General features: G+C 39.1%; 1 protein-coding gene across 3 annotated transcripts in view; it reads right to left on the bottom strand.

Moving 5' to 3' along the window:
* The window catches only part of LOC133662007 (protein bicaudal D homolog 1-like), a 37,001-nt gene extending 16,632 nt beyond the window's left edge, over positions 1–20,369 (bottom strand). For 2 of the 3 annotated variants that reach the window (XM_062065644.1, XM_062065646.1), the window contains exons 1-6: positions 20,333–20,369; positions 18,092–18,355; positions 4,898–5,110; positions 3,285–3,437; positions 1,892–2,196; positions 548–713 (exon numbers count right to left, since the gene is read on the bottom strand). In XM_062065644.1, the coding sequence (XP_061921628.1) occupies positions 548–713; positions 1,892–2,196; positions 3,285–3,437; positions 4,898–5,110; positions 18,092–18,355; positions 20,333–20,347 (1,116 nt within the window). In that variant the 5' untranslated portion in view covers positions 20,348–20,369. The remainder of the gene's footprint in view (positions 1–547; positions 714–1,891; positions 2,197–3,284; positions 3,438–4,897; positions 5,111–18,091; positions 18,356–20,332) is intronic. The other variant, XM_062065645.1, reaches the window with a different exon arrangement.
* Positions 20,370–20,655: the final 286 nt, after the last annotated feature.

Genomic DNA, 20,655 nt, shown 5'->3' with positions numbered 1-20,655 from the left:
TCCTTGCTGCAGTATTTTAGTTTGCACTAGTTTTGTTTTTGCCCTAAGAAAACTGGATTTTACCTGCACTTTGCCTGCAGTCTTTGCATCCCGGGTGCAGATCAACACAGGCCATACCAGTTATTGTTGTGTTGTTAATTACTTTTTCTCTATTCACAAAGCAACTGCCCTACAAAATACCCTTTAGTCCAAGAATATGTTGGAGTAGATGAAGTGAGTGTATGGCTAGAAGATAAAGTGAGAGACTGGGATGTGGTTTGCACAGTGGGAATACTGCGTGTCACAAGTGGTTTTACACTAAATTATTCAAAAGCCTTTAGCTTTAAATAGGAGACCAACGTGTTATAAACCAAAATGGTGCTAAAACAATATCACAAACATATTATATATATATATACTGTATTTTTATGGGATTACTGCACTCACAAAATAAATGTTTCTTTCTTTCTTCAACAAAGAGAGCACAGTCTACCAAGTCAAATTCCTTGTGTGTTAAACATTATTGGCCAAAAATGCTGATTTTGATTCTGATTCTGATCATACTCACTGTCAACAGTTGCTGTTTGAGCTTCTGAACCTCTGTCAGGTTCATTTCACTGAAAAGGTCAGACGATGTCACACCCTCAGCTTTTCGACCTGCGCCTCCATTAGCACCGGTTGCCGACCCTGCAGCTGTCAGCAACCGTGTCGCACCTTGGACATGGCCGTTACACCTGGCAGATCAGAATGCATTAAACATCTTTAACCGGTTATACCACACACTTTTATATTGACGCCGCTATGACAGTCTGACTAATGTTGACACTAGCAGTCTTTGACATAACCCAAATTGAAACCAAAACTAACACATTTACCTATGACTTTGATCAGAGACGAAAAAGAAAATGGGTCATAATAATAATGAAGGATTTTTTTAACCTACGGCAATTTGTTAACATCATTTACCTCAATTTGTGCATATTTTTATTGTGGTTAATCTGTTATACTCTCATCTAACAGAGCTGTTGTAGTAATGTTATTGTATGTTTTGACTACAATGACAATAAAGCTTCCGTACATGCACAAATTAAAAACTTTTTTTTAAAAATAAATGCATTTTGTTAGTTGCTCTGGTATTATCCAGATTATTCCTGCCATGCTTTTATTTTGCAACTGACTTCACACTGAACAGGAACTGTTTAAGGCTGTGAAACTAGAGAGTAGTTGTGTTGTGATAATTATGAAATTAACAATAGTACAACACATGTCGACATAAACTGATTTTTCAAAGAAACGACCCCTTTAGGTATCAAATCTTACATCCACAAAAGCGGTCGAACTTTATGTCGCATCGATTTAAAGGGGAACTGCACTTTTTTTAAATTTTGCCTATCATTCACAAACCCTATGAAAGACAAAGGTTTTTAGACTTAAACTTTATTTATCTACAAGGGAAATTGTTCCAAAAGACAAAGTTTATGCGTATTTGTCAGAATACGTCTTTGTCCTTCTACTGTCCAGGTGGCAGGCATGATTTATGATTTACAATAAACTTTCACGAGCAAAGGAAGCAAGGAAGGACCTTACCACTCGATGACGTAAACATTGGCACATATGCTCATGATCACAGCGACGCTATAAATAGTTTGTATTTGTTAGCGTTTATAATAACGATATCACTAATTCTTGATTAATATTCGAGTCACAACATTTTAAATGGAGTATTGTTGGTGCTCTTTGGATGTTTTTTAATTGGGTTTTATGGGCGGAATAAAGGGACCTCCTATTGGCTCCGCTGTAAGCAGACTTTTATTTACGTTTATTTACGAGTTTTTTTAAGCAAAGTTCTGTTTCCCCACCTAGGAAACCCAAAACTGTGGGTTTTATTTGTGTATATTTACTGTAATAGTACCGTGTTGTTTCTTCTGCAGTTGGGGAGAGCAGTGTTGTTGGGGTAGCGGTGCCGCTGGGTGGGGCGGAGTTAAAGGTCAGGTGTGCGCTGCCAGTGAAGGCCACGTCGCACATGCTCAGATGGTGAACCAACTCCCTGCGCAGGTGTTTCTTTTGCTCGCGCTCGCTGTTTAGAGACTCCAGTGCCTCTTCCAGATGCGAATCAGACATGTCCTTCAAACGCAGAGCATCCCGTAACTGGTTGTTCATGACCTCTGTCTCCTCCTCCAAAACCTTGATTTCATGTTTCAGGACTTCAAATTCCACCTGGACCACAGTGGGATAAAGATAATTAGTTTTTTAACTGCAATTTTGCCCATCAGCTAGTATTTTTTTCAGTGACAATTAGGGGTGTGATGAGATCCTGCGAGATTAAAACGTGTTGATATTTTTTGTTTGGAGAAAAGCTGTTTCATGGGCAGAATGCAGTAAGAAGTTTTTTGTGTTTTTTAAGGGTAAGAGACATATCCGTCTGGTTGTGAATGAGGGATTGGAATCGCACATTTAGAGCTTTGCGCATACTATGAAGAGCTAGCAAACAGAGCTAGCACGTGTCACCCGCTAAGGCGGGAATGGCGGGAAGCCGCGCGGACGCTCTCCTTCATTGGAGTACCACAGCCAACGCAGCATGTACATGTTCAAGCACACATACATACACACACACGCACACACACACACAGACACACAACACCCGCGGCCATCTGGGGCCCTTGGAATTTCCCCCTTTCGACCACCGTACACAGCGCCCCTGCTTAAAATGTATGTTAAAATCTCATCCCGCTTTCGTGAACCCAATATCGTGTAATGTCTCGTCTCCTAAGATGAATGTATCGTCACACACCTGGTAACCATTATGTTTTTCCACATCTGATTGAAATTCTCAATATAAAAACAAAAAAACAAGGTAAGGGTTATTTTACTAACTTGTTTTCTATGAATTTATTGAATAAATATAGTAACAACTGTTGAATTGTAATATTTGACACTCAATATTAACCATTACAAATGTGAAATTGTTTCTAAAATAATCTTTAATAGCAAACATTTTACTTTTGGAAAATAACTAGTGCTTTTGCCCAAGGCCATTTTAAAACCGTATGCACGGATAGTCACATGACTGTCACATTACAACCAGTGTTTCCTGTATGTCACTTAAATGGACTTAATGAGTTAAAGTTCAGAACAAATATTTATAAGAGACATTTTAAGACATTAAAAGTGCCACCGTGGTTTCTAATGACTTAGATTACTTATTTTCCTACAAATAAAGAAACTTGTGCCACAAGGCCAAATGTGCTGTGTGGACAGTATAAATAATTGCAGTTTGGCACTGTCCATATTTAGCACATATGTACCTGATTCTGTTTGAGAGTTGAAACCAGTTTCTGCAGAGAAATGTTCTCCTCTTCCAGCTCAGTGTAGTCCTGCGTCAGCCTGGACTCTCGATACCTGTACTCCGTGATCTCCTCCCGCATGCGGCTACGCTGCAGTTCCAACATCTCGTTGCTCTGCTGAGACACAAAGGATCAAAAACATGGCTTATAGTAATGTCTGTCTCACTGTACCTGTTTAGACCATTTTGGACCGTCGTCTTTTTGGACTTGGTTCTGTGTTTTAATGATAGCTTTGATTGGCAACACTAAATTGGCCCTAGTGTGAGAATGTGAGTGTGAATGTTGTCTGTCTATCTGTGTTGGCCCTGTGATGAGGTGGCGACTTGTCCAGGGTGTACCCAGCCTTCCGCCCATGTGCAGCTGGAATAGACTCCAGAATACCCCGCGACCCCAAAAGGGACAAGTGGTAGAAAATGGTTGGATGGATGGATGTTACGGAGGCCAGCCACTGTGTACATTGTTAAACCTCACTCCCTTAATCGTTAAGAATTTACCTTGCACATTAAGTTCGCTATTTTCCTGTGTTTTGTATCATTTCCTGTCTTGGTGCTCCAATTTAATTTTACTTCCTGTTACGGTCCTTGTTTTGCTTCATCTACACTTTTTGTTCTGTTTTCAGCCAGTACACCTGTTTTCCATCAGTTAATGTAGACTATTAAGTTTCACCTGTTGCTTCTTGCCAGTGCTGGATCATTGTGCTTTGTACCTTGCACTTCCATGTTGTACTAAATAACTTTTGAGTTGTCTTGTTTTTTTCCCCTAATATAAAGGGTTTTCACCTGTACTTTCCCTGTCTTTCTCTGCATCCTGTTGTAAGGATTAACATCTCATCTGTGTGACTGTACAATTATTTTTTCATTTTAACATATATATATATATATATATATATATATATATATATATATATATATATATATATATATATATATATATATATATATATATATATATATATATATATATATATATATATATATACATATATATATTAGAACAAATGTGTTATATGTATTTTTTCTAATTAAGAATGCACATTCAATAAGTATAATTCAAAAAAGCATGTATAAATGTAGCAAACAAAAGGTAGCCACATAGTTCTAACAATATTTATTGTGCCTTCAAAGCCAGGCAAGGCCTTAGGCAGTAACAATTTACATGTTTTTTTTTACCAAGAAAGATGTATACCGGTAACAACTTTGATCAAACAAAGTAAAATTCAGGCGTGTTTGCCTTTAAAAGCCATAATGTGTGTCCTTGCATTATTTGGCCACTCAAGGGCACTGTTGGCTCAACTTTCATCTTTTCAGTCTGCAACAAGTTCAAGCTTTAAATGATTTATGTAAAAAAAATTCACAAAGCGGTAAAAAATGGATGGATGAAAGGAAAGTAGTACGACGTTTCATTGCCTGTTTACTTTCGCTTTCCTGTGCCAGAAACGCTCACAAATGACAAATAGCATTACGACACAAAAGCAAAATCATGGTGAATATTTATTGATCTTAAATCTGGTTTGACTTAACTCATTTTCACTATTTAAAAATAGGCAGTTTGAAGTCTGAACAGTAACACTTTACCTCTCGCAGTTCCTGTAAAAGGCTGCTCAGGTGTTCATTGTCAGCCAGCGCATTGGCAGCAGCGGCCTTGCTGTGTTTGAGCTCGGCTTGGAGCTCCAGGAGGCGACCTATGTAGTAGGCTTCTTTGGTGGCCGACTCCTCTAGCAGCGTCTCCTCTTTGCTCTCGCCATCTTCAGCCACCTTACGCTGGGCGGAGTAGGCTTGGCCAAATGCCTGCATGGAGACAAGATGTGATGTCTTTTAAAACGTAGTTAGTGCACTGCAATTTACTGTGCTTCTCAGTGTGAACGCACTTATGCAGTCAAAAGTGTAAGCACAGACACAGATGCACCCCTAAATATGATTTGTCATTCAACTGGAAGCAAATTAAACCAGGATTATGCAAAAGAACAAAATAAAGGACAAAACGTTGATCCAGCTTTTTCTTCCTAATACCATGAGATGATCAAATCCACACATAATGCATGTGTAGTGCAACCAGCTGCTCTTGGTAATTATTCTGCCAAAGAAGCCACCATACACATAACACGTATATGTGCAGGTCAGCATATTTCAAACCTATTGACAGTGGAAATAGATGCAGCATGCTACCAGGGGGTGATATCTAAAATGAGTCACACAGCAAGAACAGCGCTTCATAATATTAACTCACATGTGCTGTCTTAGTAAGTCATGCTCGTACAAATCAATGTTAACGTTAACATCCCGATGTGGCATTTTTGTGTCGCGTGTCATGAATGACAGCAGAGTTATGCGGGTGGTGCCCAAAGTCTGGCACAGGGCCCTTTTCCAGTCCACAGCTTGTTTTAATTGGCCCCGACCTATTCCTCAAAATGACATTAAACATTAATATAATAAGGGAGGATATGTGGTGACCACTGTAACTAATACATGTGTAGTTCTACGTTGGAATAAATTACTGATTTTCAAAAAATGTACTCGTTTTGAAGATGTCTTTCAATTAGGGATGTGCGGATCAATCAGCCAATATTATATTATATATAAATTAATGCCGATTAATGCCTTTTAATGCCAATCACAAACAATTATCCACGCTGCAATTTGTTATTTTTATAGTCAGACCTATGTGTTTTGTTTCCGTACCTGACGGTTTCGGCAACATCTGTTCCCAACAGTTACGGAAGTAAACACACAGCTCAGGCTTTAAGACTAACAAATTGCACAATTTTTTGAAGACTTACTGAACCTCTTTGGATTAATTATACACTCTGTGTCACGGCGCGGGCTTGAACCCCCTTTTCATCGTCAGCAAGTTCTGCCAGCATCTCCGTTGGCAGCACGCCAGGACACGCCCCTGCTCGCGCTGAGCACATCACGCCCACGCGCCGGTCAAAGCTACAAGCAATCTGCAATCAGTGCACCTGGTACTAACAATGACAAGCAGTATAGACCAGCGGACCCGAGGAGCCTACGCTGGAATGTAGTTCAAGCTAAGTAGTAAGCCTCCAGTCTCTGGCTTCCCCACCCGCATAGTTGCGCTCTCCTTGTTACTTCCTTGTTCCTGTGTCTCATGTCCTTTGTGCTCCGCGCAGTGTCCTTCCTGTTCCCCGTGATCGAGCTGTGTGCCTCGACTCCCCTCTGGATTTTGGACTGCCTCCCTCGATCCTCGACCCCTGCTTGGACACGTACCTTGTTGCTTCTGTCCAGCCCCCGACCTTCTCTCCAGCCCCTGACCAATTGCTTGCTCATGGACTACCTTCTTGCCTTGCCCCTCTGGACTGACGAAGGATCCATCCATCACGCACTTACAACAAACCCTGGTAACATTTACATTGTTAATTCTACACATCGTTTTGCACCAAACACTTAGAGTACCATACACCTCCCACACTCTCATCAAGGGTTTAAATTAACCTGTTGACCTGATCCTGGTTTTGGTGTCGTCTCCTTCCCCCGCCGTATGTAACACTCTGGCTGACACTGTTTATTTTTAGTCCCCTGGTTGATTATTATGTGTCTCCATGCACAGTACATTACTAATAATAATCACCTGCATTACGGCAAATAAACTGCATTTCTGGTGTATCTGATGATTCATTATCAAGTATCATTATAACTGGAGGGTGAGGCTAAACATGTTATACACCGAGCGAAAGCCAGGAGCAGGCATGCTAAAATGGCCCCTGGCGTGAAGTTTTTTGTTTTTTTTCATCTGTCCGCATGTCCGCGACACATTCCACAAACAAAATAAACAGGTCCTGGATTAGAACATTGCACACAAAAAACTAAGAAAGTGGGACCGTCTTAAATCCTCACAAAAAGGGACATACAGGAAAAAACTCAATTGAAAGAATAAATTAAATATTTCAAGGGTGTTAGATTAGCTATTACATGAATTTGCTTTGTAACCTATAACTAAAAGCCATGTTGTTTTTCTCTCTGTTGTTGTTCAGATTGTTTAGCATACATTGATTGACCTACATTGAATTGGTGTTGTATATCTTTAATGTGCAAAATGTATCAAAGTAGCCCCCACATCCTTCAATTATCTGTATGTGGCCCTCACTGGAAAATGTTTGGACAACCGTGCTTGGAAAAAGTCATACAAAATAATGTGTTTCAAAAGCTCGTTTTAACCCAATTCATGCAATATTTACTTATTCGTTTAAAGTAGTGAATGTGTGAGTCGGTAACAATGTCATCGGTCTAATGTTTCTGAAGGAGCACAGCTGATAACATCCTCCTTTATTACCTTTCATATTCCTGTAAATTTCAAAGGGAACAAAGGGAAAGAAAAGTACAGAGGGACAAAGGAGGGAGGAAGGCTTAGAGGACAGAGAGGAGAGATAATCAGATTTAAAAATAATTCATTCCACACCCTTCTTTGTTTTTCTGTCCTCGTCTTTTGTCTCTCCCCACATTTGACATGTGCATGATAACGTTTGTTTATCAGCAAATTGTGCAAGCATTTGTCTAAAGTTGTCAGGACGCCTTTAAATTTGTACTCGACCAATCATGTATCAATTTGTTACTTTGGTTTATTACAAGGGTGGAAATTAGACGCTGTTTTGACTCATTTATAAAGGGAATTTGAAGTCTATATTGATGCATTAAAAGAAAATGAAACACATGTTATATATGTACAATGTGGGGGATTTACACTATATTTTTTTCATAAGAAGAAAATTAAACCCACATTTTTTCAAAATATATGTACAAGGTCACATACTGGACATCAACCCATTAAAATGTCATTGTTATTATCACACCAAAAACATTTCAGTGGGCCTTAAAACCTAATTTATTAAGATTTTCTTAAACATCATGGCCTGGGGCTGAAGAGGCTCGAGCAAAACAAGCCAACATCGCAAATACGCAACAACAAAAAAAGGCAATTTGCACAGACACACGTTTGTAAATTTGCTTATTAATGGTACTTACTTGTGATGTTCATTTGTTTCTATGGTAACCTGAGGCGTGGTAGCCAATGTGAGTCAACATCCTGTCAGTCCATTGAAACAATGTGCACATTAATTTCCAAAATGAATCTCATTTGAATAAACAAACACCAAATTGACAACAATAAAAGTGCCGGTCGGTGTTCCAGAATTTATGGACTAAGCACGATATTATACATGAATAAGTCATGTTACATCTTTTTCTGTGTGTGTGCCTGTGTGTGTGCATATTTTCAGACAGCATCTTTCAGACAGTTAGTCTACCCCTAAGTGCTTCTGGCTCTGTGTTATTCATAACTAGAGACCAGGAAGCAGCAGACCTTCATAAGCAGGAAAATGATATGATACAATAGGATGTCGTATGGTGAAACCTGTTTATGTTGACGCCCCTCAACATTGCTTGCATTTACGTGTGAGTTTCAGACAGATGTTAGTTGAGCACTTTTAAACCTCTCCTTTATTTGTGTATATTTTAATGTTGATACTGTAGCGCGTAAGAATGGGAGTGGAGGGAGAAGTCTCAAAAGACGGAGCTAGCTGTTTTAATGACATTAACACTATAGTCTTTTTATCAGCAACGGAGCGGTATATCGACAATAGCGTCTTAGCGCCACAACCACCACACAGGATATGCGTCCCTCAGGAAAACTTGTCCCACCTGAACTCTCTAACCCTAACTAAAGTTCCTGAGTGAATTATGTAAACCCACTACATAAGTCGCCCCAGGGTTTCACCCATAGTCAAAATCCCCACGCCGGGGAGGGATGGCCCGACCACGGCGAGTACAGACGGTAGGGGGAGAGGGGGCAAAGGGTTGTGGCGGGTGCAGCCGGACGACCTCCAGGGCTGGAGAACAATGACGCTGACGGGGCCGAGCGGACCCCGACCGGATGGGGGGTGGCTGCGGCGTGGGGCCCGGGCCAATTCCAATGGCCTGGAAACATCTACGTGGGCCGTTTTAATCCAACAAACTCAGGTCTGCCCACAACGTCCATGACCAGGCTCTTATCCTCGTACTGTAAGACCTTAAATGGCCCATTATAGGTGGGGCGCAATGGCCTGCAGTAGGCATCATGACGGATGAAAATGTAATCCACCCAGTGCAGGCTGGGAGGCACCGGGATGCCGTGCTGTGATGCGGGGACGGATGTGAATTCCCTGATGGCCTTTAGCAGGTAAGACTGCTACCTGTCTGCCGACCAGGGTGTACCGACATCCAGAATGAAATCCCCCGGAACTCGCAGCACCTGGCCGTAAACAAGCTCGGCAGATGAGGCCTGCAGGTCCTCTTTGGGGGCGGTCCTGAAGCTCAGCATGACCCAGGGGACTTTGTCCACCCAGCCACTGTGAGTCAAACCGGCACGTAGGGCAGCATCCATGGAGCGGTGGAAACGCTCACACAAACCGTTAATCTGGGGGTGGTTTGTGGTTGTGCGGTGCAGCTTGACCCCCAGACTCCTGGCCATCACGTTCCAGATCCAAAGGGAGATCGGAAGCGTGCGACCCGTGTGCTGATGAATGCCCGGGCCACATCAGTGGACGCCATTGACGCGAGGGGAATAGCTTTTGGCCAGCGGGCCGTCCTACACACCATGGTGAGGTGGTAGATGAAACCATGCGAAGGGGGAAGTGGACCCACCAAGTCGATGTTGACGTGGTCAAACTACTCTCGGGAACAGCAAACTGCTCCAACAGGGCCTTGGTCTGTCGGTGCACTTTTGTGCGCTGACAGGCCACACATGAGTCGACCCAGGCCCGCACGTCCTTCTTCAGACACCTCAAGATGAACTTCTGGGCCACCAGCCTTGCAGAGGCCTTATTGCCAGGATGGGAGAGGCCGTGGATCGCTTCAAAAACAGCATGCCGCCAACCAACAGGAACCAGAAGCCGAGGATGGCCAGTTAAGAGATCGCACCACAGCCTGACCCCTGAGTCACCGACCGCGACTTCGCCCAGGCGCACTCCAGTGTACGAACCCCTGAGTGCCTGAATCTCACGGTAAGAGGACTATTCCGCACCCATACGAGAGTAGTCCAGACCTAACTGCATCATGCTGGCGGTCCTTCTGGGGAGGCAGTCCGCGACCACATTGGACTTGCCTGCGATGTGTCAGGTGTCTGTGGTGTACTCAAAGATGAACGACAGCTGGCGTTGTTGGTGGGCAATACCACATTTTCTTCTCAAAGTCAACACTCACTCTCACTTGTCTTAATGCTATACGCTCAAGCTGTTTGACCACCATGTGAATTAGGCAGCGAAGAGAAAAACAGATGTGACGTCATATGCAACCCAGCAACATATTTGATTGAACTGAATTGTAGTTTTTATGTAGTGTTATTGTTTTGACTGATGACAATAAAGCTCTATTTCAGGCACAAATATTTTTTCGGTTGCTAACGAGCTAAAAAAAAAAAAGATGAAATAGGTGCATTTTGTAAGTGGCTGCGGTGGAATTCAGGTTAATATTGACATGCTTTTATTTTGAAGCGAACTTTGCACTCAACAGGAATTCACTGTTTGCACATTGTAATGCTCAAAATGTTTTAATGTTATCGTTGCTCAGCAGTAATGATGAAGTTAATAATACTACAACATATGTCAACATAAACATACAATTTTTTTCATAGAAATGTCCCCTTTGGGCAGACTTGGGCAAATTAAGGCCCGGGGGCCACATGCAGCCCGTTAAGCTTTTCAATCTGGCCCGCCGGACATTCCTGAATAATTTTTTTAGATATTTAAGATGGAAAGTGTAGCTGCCATTATGATGTGCAGTCATGTTTTCTAATGACTGTAAGTCTTGAACTATACAAAGTATTTCAATGGTTGGAATCTGCGCTTATGGATGATATACCAGTTACTATGGTAATCTAATTAGTTACTATGGTCATCTAATTAGTTACTATGGTCATCTAATTAGTTACTATGGTAATCTACATCACATCAGCTCAGACGAGGCACCAAGCAGTGTGGGCGGGAAGCGTTTCCACAGACGTGGAAGGAGATTTTCACAAGAAAGTTCTAAAGTTTAGTGATATATCATATGTATCAGATTGTAGGTGAGTTTATTGTGTACCCTTCGCATTCATATTTCACTGTTTGTTGCATTTGTGTTGCGTTTCACTTGATTGTAAAATATGTAGATCGAAAAGGGGCGTGACGTTCATATTTTGTCAATATTCAGTGTTTTATCCTTTATAGAAAAATGTACAATTCCATTACGTTTTTTAAGGCGGTCTGTCAAAAAGTTTTTAGCATTCGATCAGACATTATTGTGAGGTTTTGTATTGGTGTTCCTAGAGATATATAAAATAGATATACTGGCCCCAGACACTTTTTTTTTTCTAAATGTGGCCCCCAAGTCAACATAATTGCCCAGGCCTGCCTTTGGTTTATAAATTTTATGTTGGCAAAAAACTATGTCAACATCAGGTTTTGTTTTTATAATTAATATTATATTAATCAGCTGGTATACATACACGTGTTGTCAGCATAAACAAGTTCCACTGTCCATCACAGACTTACAGTAGTATTGGTTTGATACTAGACTGATTCCAGTATTACCCTAAAACCTCCATCAGGATGGCAGTGAGCTGACAAGGAGTGTCCGATGACAACATCCCGAGCAGACAGCCACATCATTGGCTGTGACATCACACACGAGTAACAGAACATCCCTGTGGGCCGTGTGCTCCGCCTCCTACTCTGTTTTTAGCACTGATGCTCACCAAATACTGTATATCACCAACACTTCACTACCGTTGGAACGCATTCAAGCTCCATTTGAACATGACCAAGGCTAAAGATCTACAAAACAAGACTCATTACATTACAGCGCTGATTTATAGCAGACAGAGCCTTTATTGATTATACCTTAAATCCTAAGTCTAACACAATGGTTTGTGTACAGTACTGTGTGAAAGTTTTAGGATTTGTTTTAAAAATGACTGTACTGTTTTAACTACACTCAAAAAAATATTTAGACCCAATATTTACATCTATTTCAAAGACTGTTTATTGCCAATTTTTTCCATACATGCAAGACATACGGAAAAATAGTTTTGATTACGTATATAATTTTTATTAACTTCGATTTGAACAGAGTAAGGAACCTAATGTGATGCATAATTGTCAGTCAAACCAAATGAAACAAATTCGATTTATGTAAATTAATAATAAACCCAATGGTTTTAAAATACATAAAAAAACTAATCAAATCATTCACTCTGTCATCATTAGGGTCACAGGTGCGGAAACAGCCAAGATTATGCACAAAGCAAACTATAACCTGCTCCCCAAAAATGCACAACAATTCTTCTCAGAAAAAGAAGAGAATTAAAACCTTAGTGAAAAATAAAATTGTAAACATTTGTATGCAAGTACAACACTTAAGACCTTTAGCATATCAGCACTATGACATAGGTAGACCATGACATATATGGCCAGATCCTCTACATAAACAGCCAAATTTTGTTAAAGTTAAGTTAAAGTGCCAATGATTGTCACACACACACTAGGTGTGGTGAAATTTGTCCTCTGCATTTGACCCATCCCCTTGTTCACCCCCTGGGAGGTGAAGGGAGCAGTGGGCAGCAGCGGTGGCCGCACTCGGGAATCATTTTTTGGTGATTTAACCCCCAATTCCAACCCTTGATGCTGAGTGCCAAGCAGGGAGGTAATGGGTTCCATTTTTATAGTCTTTGGTATGACTCGGCCGGGGTTTAAATTTACAACCTACCGATCTCAGGGCGGACACTCTAACCGCTAGGCCACTGAGTAGTGCCAAACACTCATGTTTAAATCATCTGTCAATATTGCCAACCACCTCTTCTGTTCTTCTGTGTGTAATCATTGCATCAAGACCCAATACTTTATCATCTCGTACTGTCTTGGTGATGACCTGAGCTCATAAGTAACGAGTCTGTCAAAGTCCCCATCATATTGTAGTCTGTCTACTCATTGTTTCCTGTGTCCATAAAACCCATACTATCGCGGAGAAAATACATGCACAAATAAAAGTTTAATTCAGGCCGACGTACTAACTGACCATCGTGCTGTTACTTTGTTGCCCCAAAACTATTACTATATAGCAGTTAATATGTTTCAGGCGAAAGTTTTTGCCAAAAACATTCCTCGGTTTTCGTACAATTAAACCCATGTAGGTGACTCAATCTCTGTGCTTTTTTTATTGAGTATGGCTGCAAAATAAACCACCTGAGTGCCTAATAAAGTTGTAGCAAACAGCAATAGTGGGAGTGTAACGATTGATTGATATATCAATAGATCGACTTATAGTCAGAAATTTCAAGTATATCTTAGCAAATTGGCCTTCCGGAATAGGTATCGAACTAACATCATTTTGATAGGAAATAAATCAATTTTATTGATTCTAGAATAATGAAAACATTTGATTTAGGAACGGCAGACTTTATATAAAGTTTAGCACTTAAACGTCTGTCTGACCGATCGTTGGGTCATCAAAACTGAAACGGCAGATGGTGGTCGAGAATGGTCATACCAAATGCAAACGCCACAACAACACAAAAACTCTCAGCTACAGCACGACTGTTAAAGCAACAAAAAAATAGAAATGACACACAACAATAATATAAAGCCACAACCTAACTTTAACCACAAAGGATGCGACGAACAAAACGTAAGTGACAGCGGAGCAAGTTTGCAGACGGACCAGCTTGAGACGGAAGTTTAAAAACAATGTAATAACCACTCACCGTATATCAATATTATTGAAAAAGTTAAGTTTTAAAAAAGTTCTTTATGACGGAAAAAGTGGTCACACTTCACTTATGTTCCCAAATTCGTTCATTACACCCTCGACCATTCAGCCACCCCCAAACTCCCCCCCCATCGTCAAGATTCATGTGAAGATGTTGAAAATGAAGTGCCACAAGGCATGCTCGGAGCACTTTTAGTTTCCCAGCCAAAAATAACCTAATAAATCATACAATCTATCAATTGTAGTCTAAAACATGTACCTGGTGCCATGGTACCTCAACTTAAGAGTGTTTTGAAATATGTTGAATATTATGTATAGTCTGCACCATACTGACGCAGAATGAGTCCAACACCAGCAAGGATGTTAAAATAATATCAAAATTGTTCTCTTTGAAAATATGGAAAAGCTGCCGATGGTGTGTTTGACAGAGAAGCAGCTGGAAGGAGATACAGTAGAAGTCCACTCTCCAAGGTAAACATTACTACAAACAAACTACTGTGGTTGTTAGTAGCACATTATATTGTATTGTTTTACACAATATTTCTTATCTAAAAGTTTGTTTTTGTTTTAAAAGGCATGTTACATGTTAAAAGTGTGCTGTTTTAGGTGCGTGAAGCACCAAAAACCATTGATTTCAATTATTTCAATGGGAAACCTTGCTTTGAGATACAAGTGTTTTGAGTTAAGAGCTCTGTCACAGAACCAATTAAGCTCGTAAGCTAAGGTATTAATGTATATTAAATGACAAAATACAAAAAATGTAGCGTTATTTAGGTTAACGATTATACTCAAGTGAAATATTTTTTTCAATGCACAATTATGTTTCAGCATTCCTTTGATTCATGACAGGTGCGCAGATCGGGGGAGGAGGGGTGCGCAAAAACGCAGTCATCGCCTGATGTTAAACATCCATATAGCCATTAAATTCGTAATTTATATGCATTTTACATTGTTTTCTGCATGTAAAACTAATTACTTCCAGTGACAAGTGTTTTGTGTTAACATTTTTGGGCATCTGGAACAAATTAATTGAATTTACATTGTTCCTTTAGAAAGATTTGTTTTGATTTTCATAAAATTCGGTTTTCAACTGACCCTATGGAAATGATTAATAACGGGGTCCACTACTGTTTGATGATAACATATTTGTATCTGTACTACAAGAGCAGGCCACATAAAACTCAGATTCAGCAGAATAGTGTACCTTCAGTTTCACATTACAGCGTGATTCATCTCATCTTACAAAAGAGGCGCTTGGCTTGTTGATGCTTTTGTTTCTCTTACTCTTATAAAAACCTCAAAAGCATCACTTTGCACCGTGTTTTGTTTTTTTTGTCCTCTTTGTTGAACATTGCCATCCATGCAGGGTAAATTCACTATGCAAAACGACAAGCTCCTAGTGAGGTAATTAGCAGCAAGCTGCGGCAAGCTCTTTACAGCTTTACTGACAAAGCAATCTAAGGCTACCTCTTGCTGTAAAGACCATGATTAAAACATAGAGTAACACCTTATCTAACATAAAGAAACTAAACTTAAACTTAAAGGAAGTTTAAGGCTATGTTTCTTTAAATAACGGTATTCATAATAGCGATGAGGTGGCGACTTGTCCAGGGTGTACCCCGCCTTCCGCCCAATTGTAGCTGAGATAGGCTCCAGCGCCCCCCGCGACCCCGTAAGGAATAAGCGGTAGAAAATGGATGGATGGATAATAGAGACCTCAATTAACCAAAATGGTCATTTTTAAACGTGAGGATTTATCATACAGTAGATATTTGGAATTGCATGCCAAAATGACTGGACCTAGTAGAATATCAAAATTGTCAATATATTCACTAATTCAAATACTCAAAATGAAAGCAATCAGGGGTACAGTTATTAAGAACAATTATCAAGAAAGCTGGCTACCCCCAATATTTTATAGATAAAAATGACAATAATAAAGAAAAGGTTGGACGGTTCAATAACTACTTAGTAAATATTAGACTAAACCTGGAGAAAGGAAAGATCAACAATCCCTCATCAATTTGAGGATCGGACTGAGGTAAGCCATGCAGTTTAATGTTTCTCACTGAAGTGACAGAACAATAAATAATTGATATTGAAACAAAATCAAAATCATCTACTGGCTGCAATGGAATCTATATCAATTCATCCATTTTGTAAATTATATATTAAAAAAAGGTTATCAAAGAGATACGTACATATACTGTATCATTAATGTATTTTTTTCAACTCATTTTTTATTTACAACAAATATCAACTCACAAACTACAGGCCAGTTTCCTTACATACATAATGTTCCAAATTATACAGAAATGATATATATATATATATATATAGAGTAGGGGCAGCACTGTGGTACGGGGTTAGTGCATGTGTCTCACAATACGAAGGTCCTGGTTCGATTCCCGAGTTCGAAGTTTGCATGTTCTCCCCGTGACTGTGTGGGTTCCCTGCGGGTTCCCTGCGGGTTCCCTGCGAGTACTTCCTCCCACCTCCAAAGACATGCACCTGGGGATAGGTTGATTGGCAACACTAAATTGGCCCTCGTGTGTGAATGTGAGTGTGAATGTTGTCTGTCTATCTGTGTTGGCCCTGCGATGAAGTGGCAACTTGTCCAGGGTGTACCCCGCCTTCCGCCCGAATACAGCTGAGATAGGCTCCCGAAAGGGACAAGCAGTAGAAAATGGATGGATGGATATATACAGTGTATATATATATATACACAGAAATGTATATAGGTATTTATGTGTATATATATATATATATATATATATATATATATATATATATATATATATATATATATATATATATATATATATATATATATATATATATATATATATATATATATATATATATATATATATATATCTGAGATTCCAATAAATACAATTATTACAATACAATCAATATTAAAACCAATGCAATATAGCAATCAACATTATTTGGATATTTGATACAACTTGCAATCAATTTAACAACCAATGCAATATTGCAATCAATATACAACCGATGCAATATTGCAATCAATATAATTTGGATATTTGTTACAATATTGCAATCAATACACAACCGATGCAATATAGCAATCAATATTATTTGGATATTTGTTACAATATTGCAATCAATACACAACCGATGTAATTTAGCAATCAATATTATTTTAATATTTTTTACATTATTGCAATTATTATTACAACCAATGCAATACTGCAATCAATATTAGTTGAATATTTCTTCAGATATTCCAATCAATATTACAACCAATGCAATATTGCATGAATATTATTTGCTTATTTGTAACAATATTGCAATCACATCAAACGCAATATTGCAATCAATATTATTTGGATATGTGTTACAATATTGCAATCAATATAACAACCAATGCAAGATTTCAATCAATATTATTCGGATATGTGTTATAATATTGCAATCAATATTACAACGAATGCAATATCGCAATCAATATTAATGTATTTGGATATTTGTTACAATATTGCAATCAATATACAACCAACACAATATTGCAATCAATGTAATTTGGACATGTGTTACTATATTGCAATCAATATTACAACCAATGCAATATTGCTTAAATATTATTTAAACATTTGTAACAATATTGGAATCATAGCCAACGCAATATTGCAATAAATGTCATTTGGATATGCGTTAAAATATTGCAATCAATATTACAACCAATGAAATATTGCAATAAATATTAATTGGATATTTGTTACATTATTACAATCAATATAACAACTAATGTAATATTGCAATCAATAATATTTGGATATGTGTTACAATATTACAATCAATATTACAACCAATGCAATATTGCATTACTGAGCATGCAGGTGAGCACATGACACCTTTGCCTTGTTACTGCATTGTTAACATCTCTATACAGGTATCATAAAAGTATATTAAAGTTATTCTCCCCGGCATGTTTCCTAAAATGCAACTTTTCAAATTCTACATAATAATAATGTAGCTATACTTTCTTTCTTCCAAACTATTATGCCATACCGCTGTTGTTCCCACCTCCTGCAGCTGGTCCAGCTCCTGCCTCAGAGCCTCCTGCTCGGCCTCCAGCTCGGCGTACTGCTGCTTCCAGTTCTGGTTCTCCTCCAGCACCGCCAGCCCGCACTCCGCTGCCCGGATCTTCTCGCGATTGGCCTCCGCTAGCTCCCGGCTTAGACGCTCCACCTCGGCTCGGCACTGCTCCACCGTGTCTCCGCATCCTCCTGCTGCTGCCCCACCGGCGGCCATCGCCCTTCTCCTTCCTCCGAGCTGGAAGACGCGGCGTGAGGAGGGAGGAAAGTCTGCTTTAGCTCTTATGTAGGAAACAATAAAAATTCATGAATATCCACTAAGGTTGAGTCATCTTCAGCCATGTGATGCGGATCTTTACGATCCCCTTTGTTGGATCCAGCTGTGGACCACATTTATTGTAAAGACCACATCACTGGGGGGCAATACTGTAAGGGTTGACGTCTATTCGATACCATGTGCATACAGGGTCAGTAGTCACAACGCCGATACCATTAGATGATTTTGCTTTTAATTTGTTAATGAAGATTATAATCCAAAACAAATCACGTTAAATAGTTTGGTCCAACAACCTAAAGAATGATCACACAGTAACTTTTGAACAATTTACAGTAAAAGACAATGGAATAACAAATTGTGTCATTATTACCTTGTTTATAACAGTACTACAGCGAAGATTTTGATCTCGGCATCGATACTATCGCTATTTGTATTGATCCGCCCACCCCTAAGCAGTGTGACAGAACAGGCACTAACCATAGCAAAAATCTTCAAAGAGGATAATGCAATTTTCTTAACACTTTTTTTGTGTACTACAGACACACTTAGAATTGAACCAAAACAAAAAAGTGACATATATTAGCATTGTTATAAGAAACATATCACATCACTTTCTATACCAATTTAAAGGGGAACTACACTGTTTTGGGAATTTTGAATATCATTCACGATCATAATGAAAGATATGACATCAGATGTATTTTTTTTCTATGTGTGCCCCGCCTTCCGCCCAAATGCAGCTGAGATAGGCTCCAGCACCCCCCGCGACTCCGAAAGGGACAAGCGGTAGAAAATGGATGGATGGATGGATGGCATTCTAACTTGCAAATAAACGTGGGAGGTCCTCTATTTCGCCCATAAAATCCAATAAATAACCATAAAAACCGCCAACAGCACTCCATTTACATTATGTGATTTGAATATTAACCAAGAATTAGTGATATTGTTATTATAAGCACTAACACAGATGAACTATTAGCGGCGCTGTGATCACTAGTCTGTGTACAATTTCGACGTGTTTTCTCGCTACCTGCAGGAAGTGTATTGTAGATCATAAATTATGCATCTCACCTGGACAGAAGAAGTCTGAGGACATCGCGACGACACAAAAATACTTTTCGCCGTGAGGATTATAGTAATTCTTCATCTAAAAGTTTATGAACATCCTAGCAGTCTGCATCCTAATGACAGCAGACATTGTACAGTAAGTGATGTTTTATTTGTATTTGTTGGCTCTCATGAAGTCTGCAATGAGCAGTAATCAGTGATGGAAGAAAAAGCATCTGCTTTTTTTTTTTTTTGATCATGCACCGTGTATGCTTAAAATGATCAAAATACGTAAATATTCAAAGTTTTTATAAATGTGTCCGTTACTACGTCATGTATATAAAACCTCAATGGAGGTGTTTGGATGTTTTTTTAAGGGCTTTGTAGGCGGAATAGAGCGGCTCTCATAATTTCCATTGTAGGCGGACTTCTGATCGCATTTATTTAATATTTAGAATGCAAAAACATTCTATAAATAACATACATCGTCATTTCTCTCATAATGATTGTGAACGTTAGGCAAAATAAAATTTAAAAAAAACAGTTCCCCTTAAAATCTCCCATGTTTTCCTATAGCTTGTTTGAAATTAATTAATTTAATGAATTGATTGATTGGTTGATTGAGACTTTTATTAGTAGATTGCACAGTGAAGTACATATTCCGTACAATTGACCACTAAATGGTAACACCCGAATACGTTTTTCAACTTGTTTAAGTCGGGGTCCACTTAAATTGATTCATGATACAGATATATACTATCACATATATGGGCAGAATAGATTAATTGTACTATTTGACACTACAGTAAAGCATTAGAATTGTTGGATGTATTTAAATTGACCTTATTAATGATTAAAAAATCATACTTTAGCAAAATAGCTTGTATTTACCTGACACACTGCCATATAGGGGAAGTTGCTACAGCAAATTTGGTCCTCTTATAAAACACGAAGTTACAAAAACAAACAATTTACTGTACTATAAACACAACTACAATGCTGTACTGTAAACACAACTAGTATTTGGTATTATAATGTATTTTGTCAGAGTTTAGTGTCCAGCAGGGCGCAGTACACCACCAGACACCTGACATGGATAGTGGCGGACACAGGACTCATGAGGGGTTACCTTCAAAACAAAAGCATATTATGTTCATCAAACTAACCATTTTCTTTAGTGGCAATATTGTAAGTTAAAATAATAAGAACAGCAA

Source organism: Entelurus aequoreus, linkage group LG12, assembly GCF_033978785.1.
Source record: "Entelurus aequoreus isolate RoL-2023_Sb linkage group LG12, RoL_Eaeq_v1.1, whole genome shotgun sequence".
NCBI lineage: Eukaryota > Metazoa > Chordata > Actinopteri > Syngnathiformes > Syngnathidae > Entelurus > Entelurus aequoreus.
Note: the sequence above shows the minus strand (reverse complement) of the source record. Positions and strands in the feature narration are given on the sequence as shown.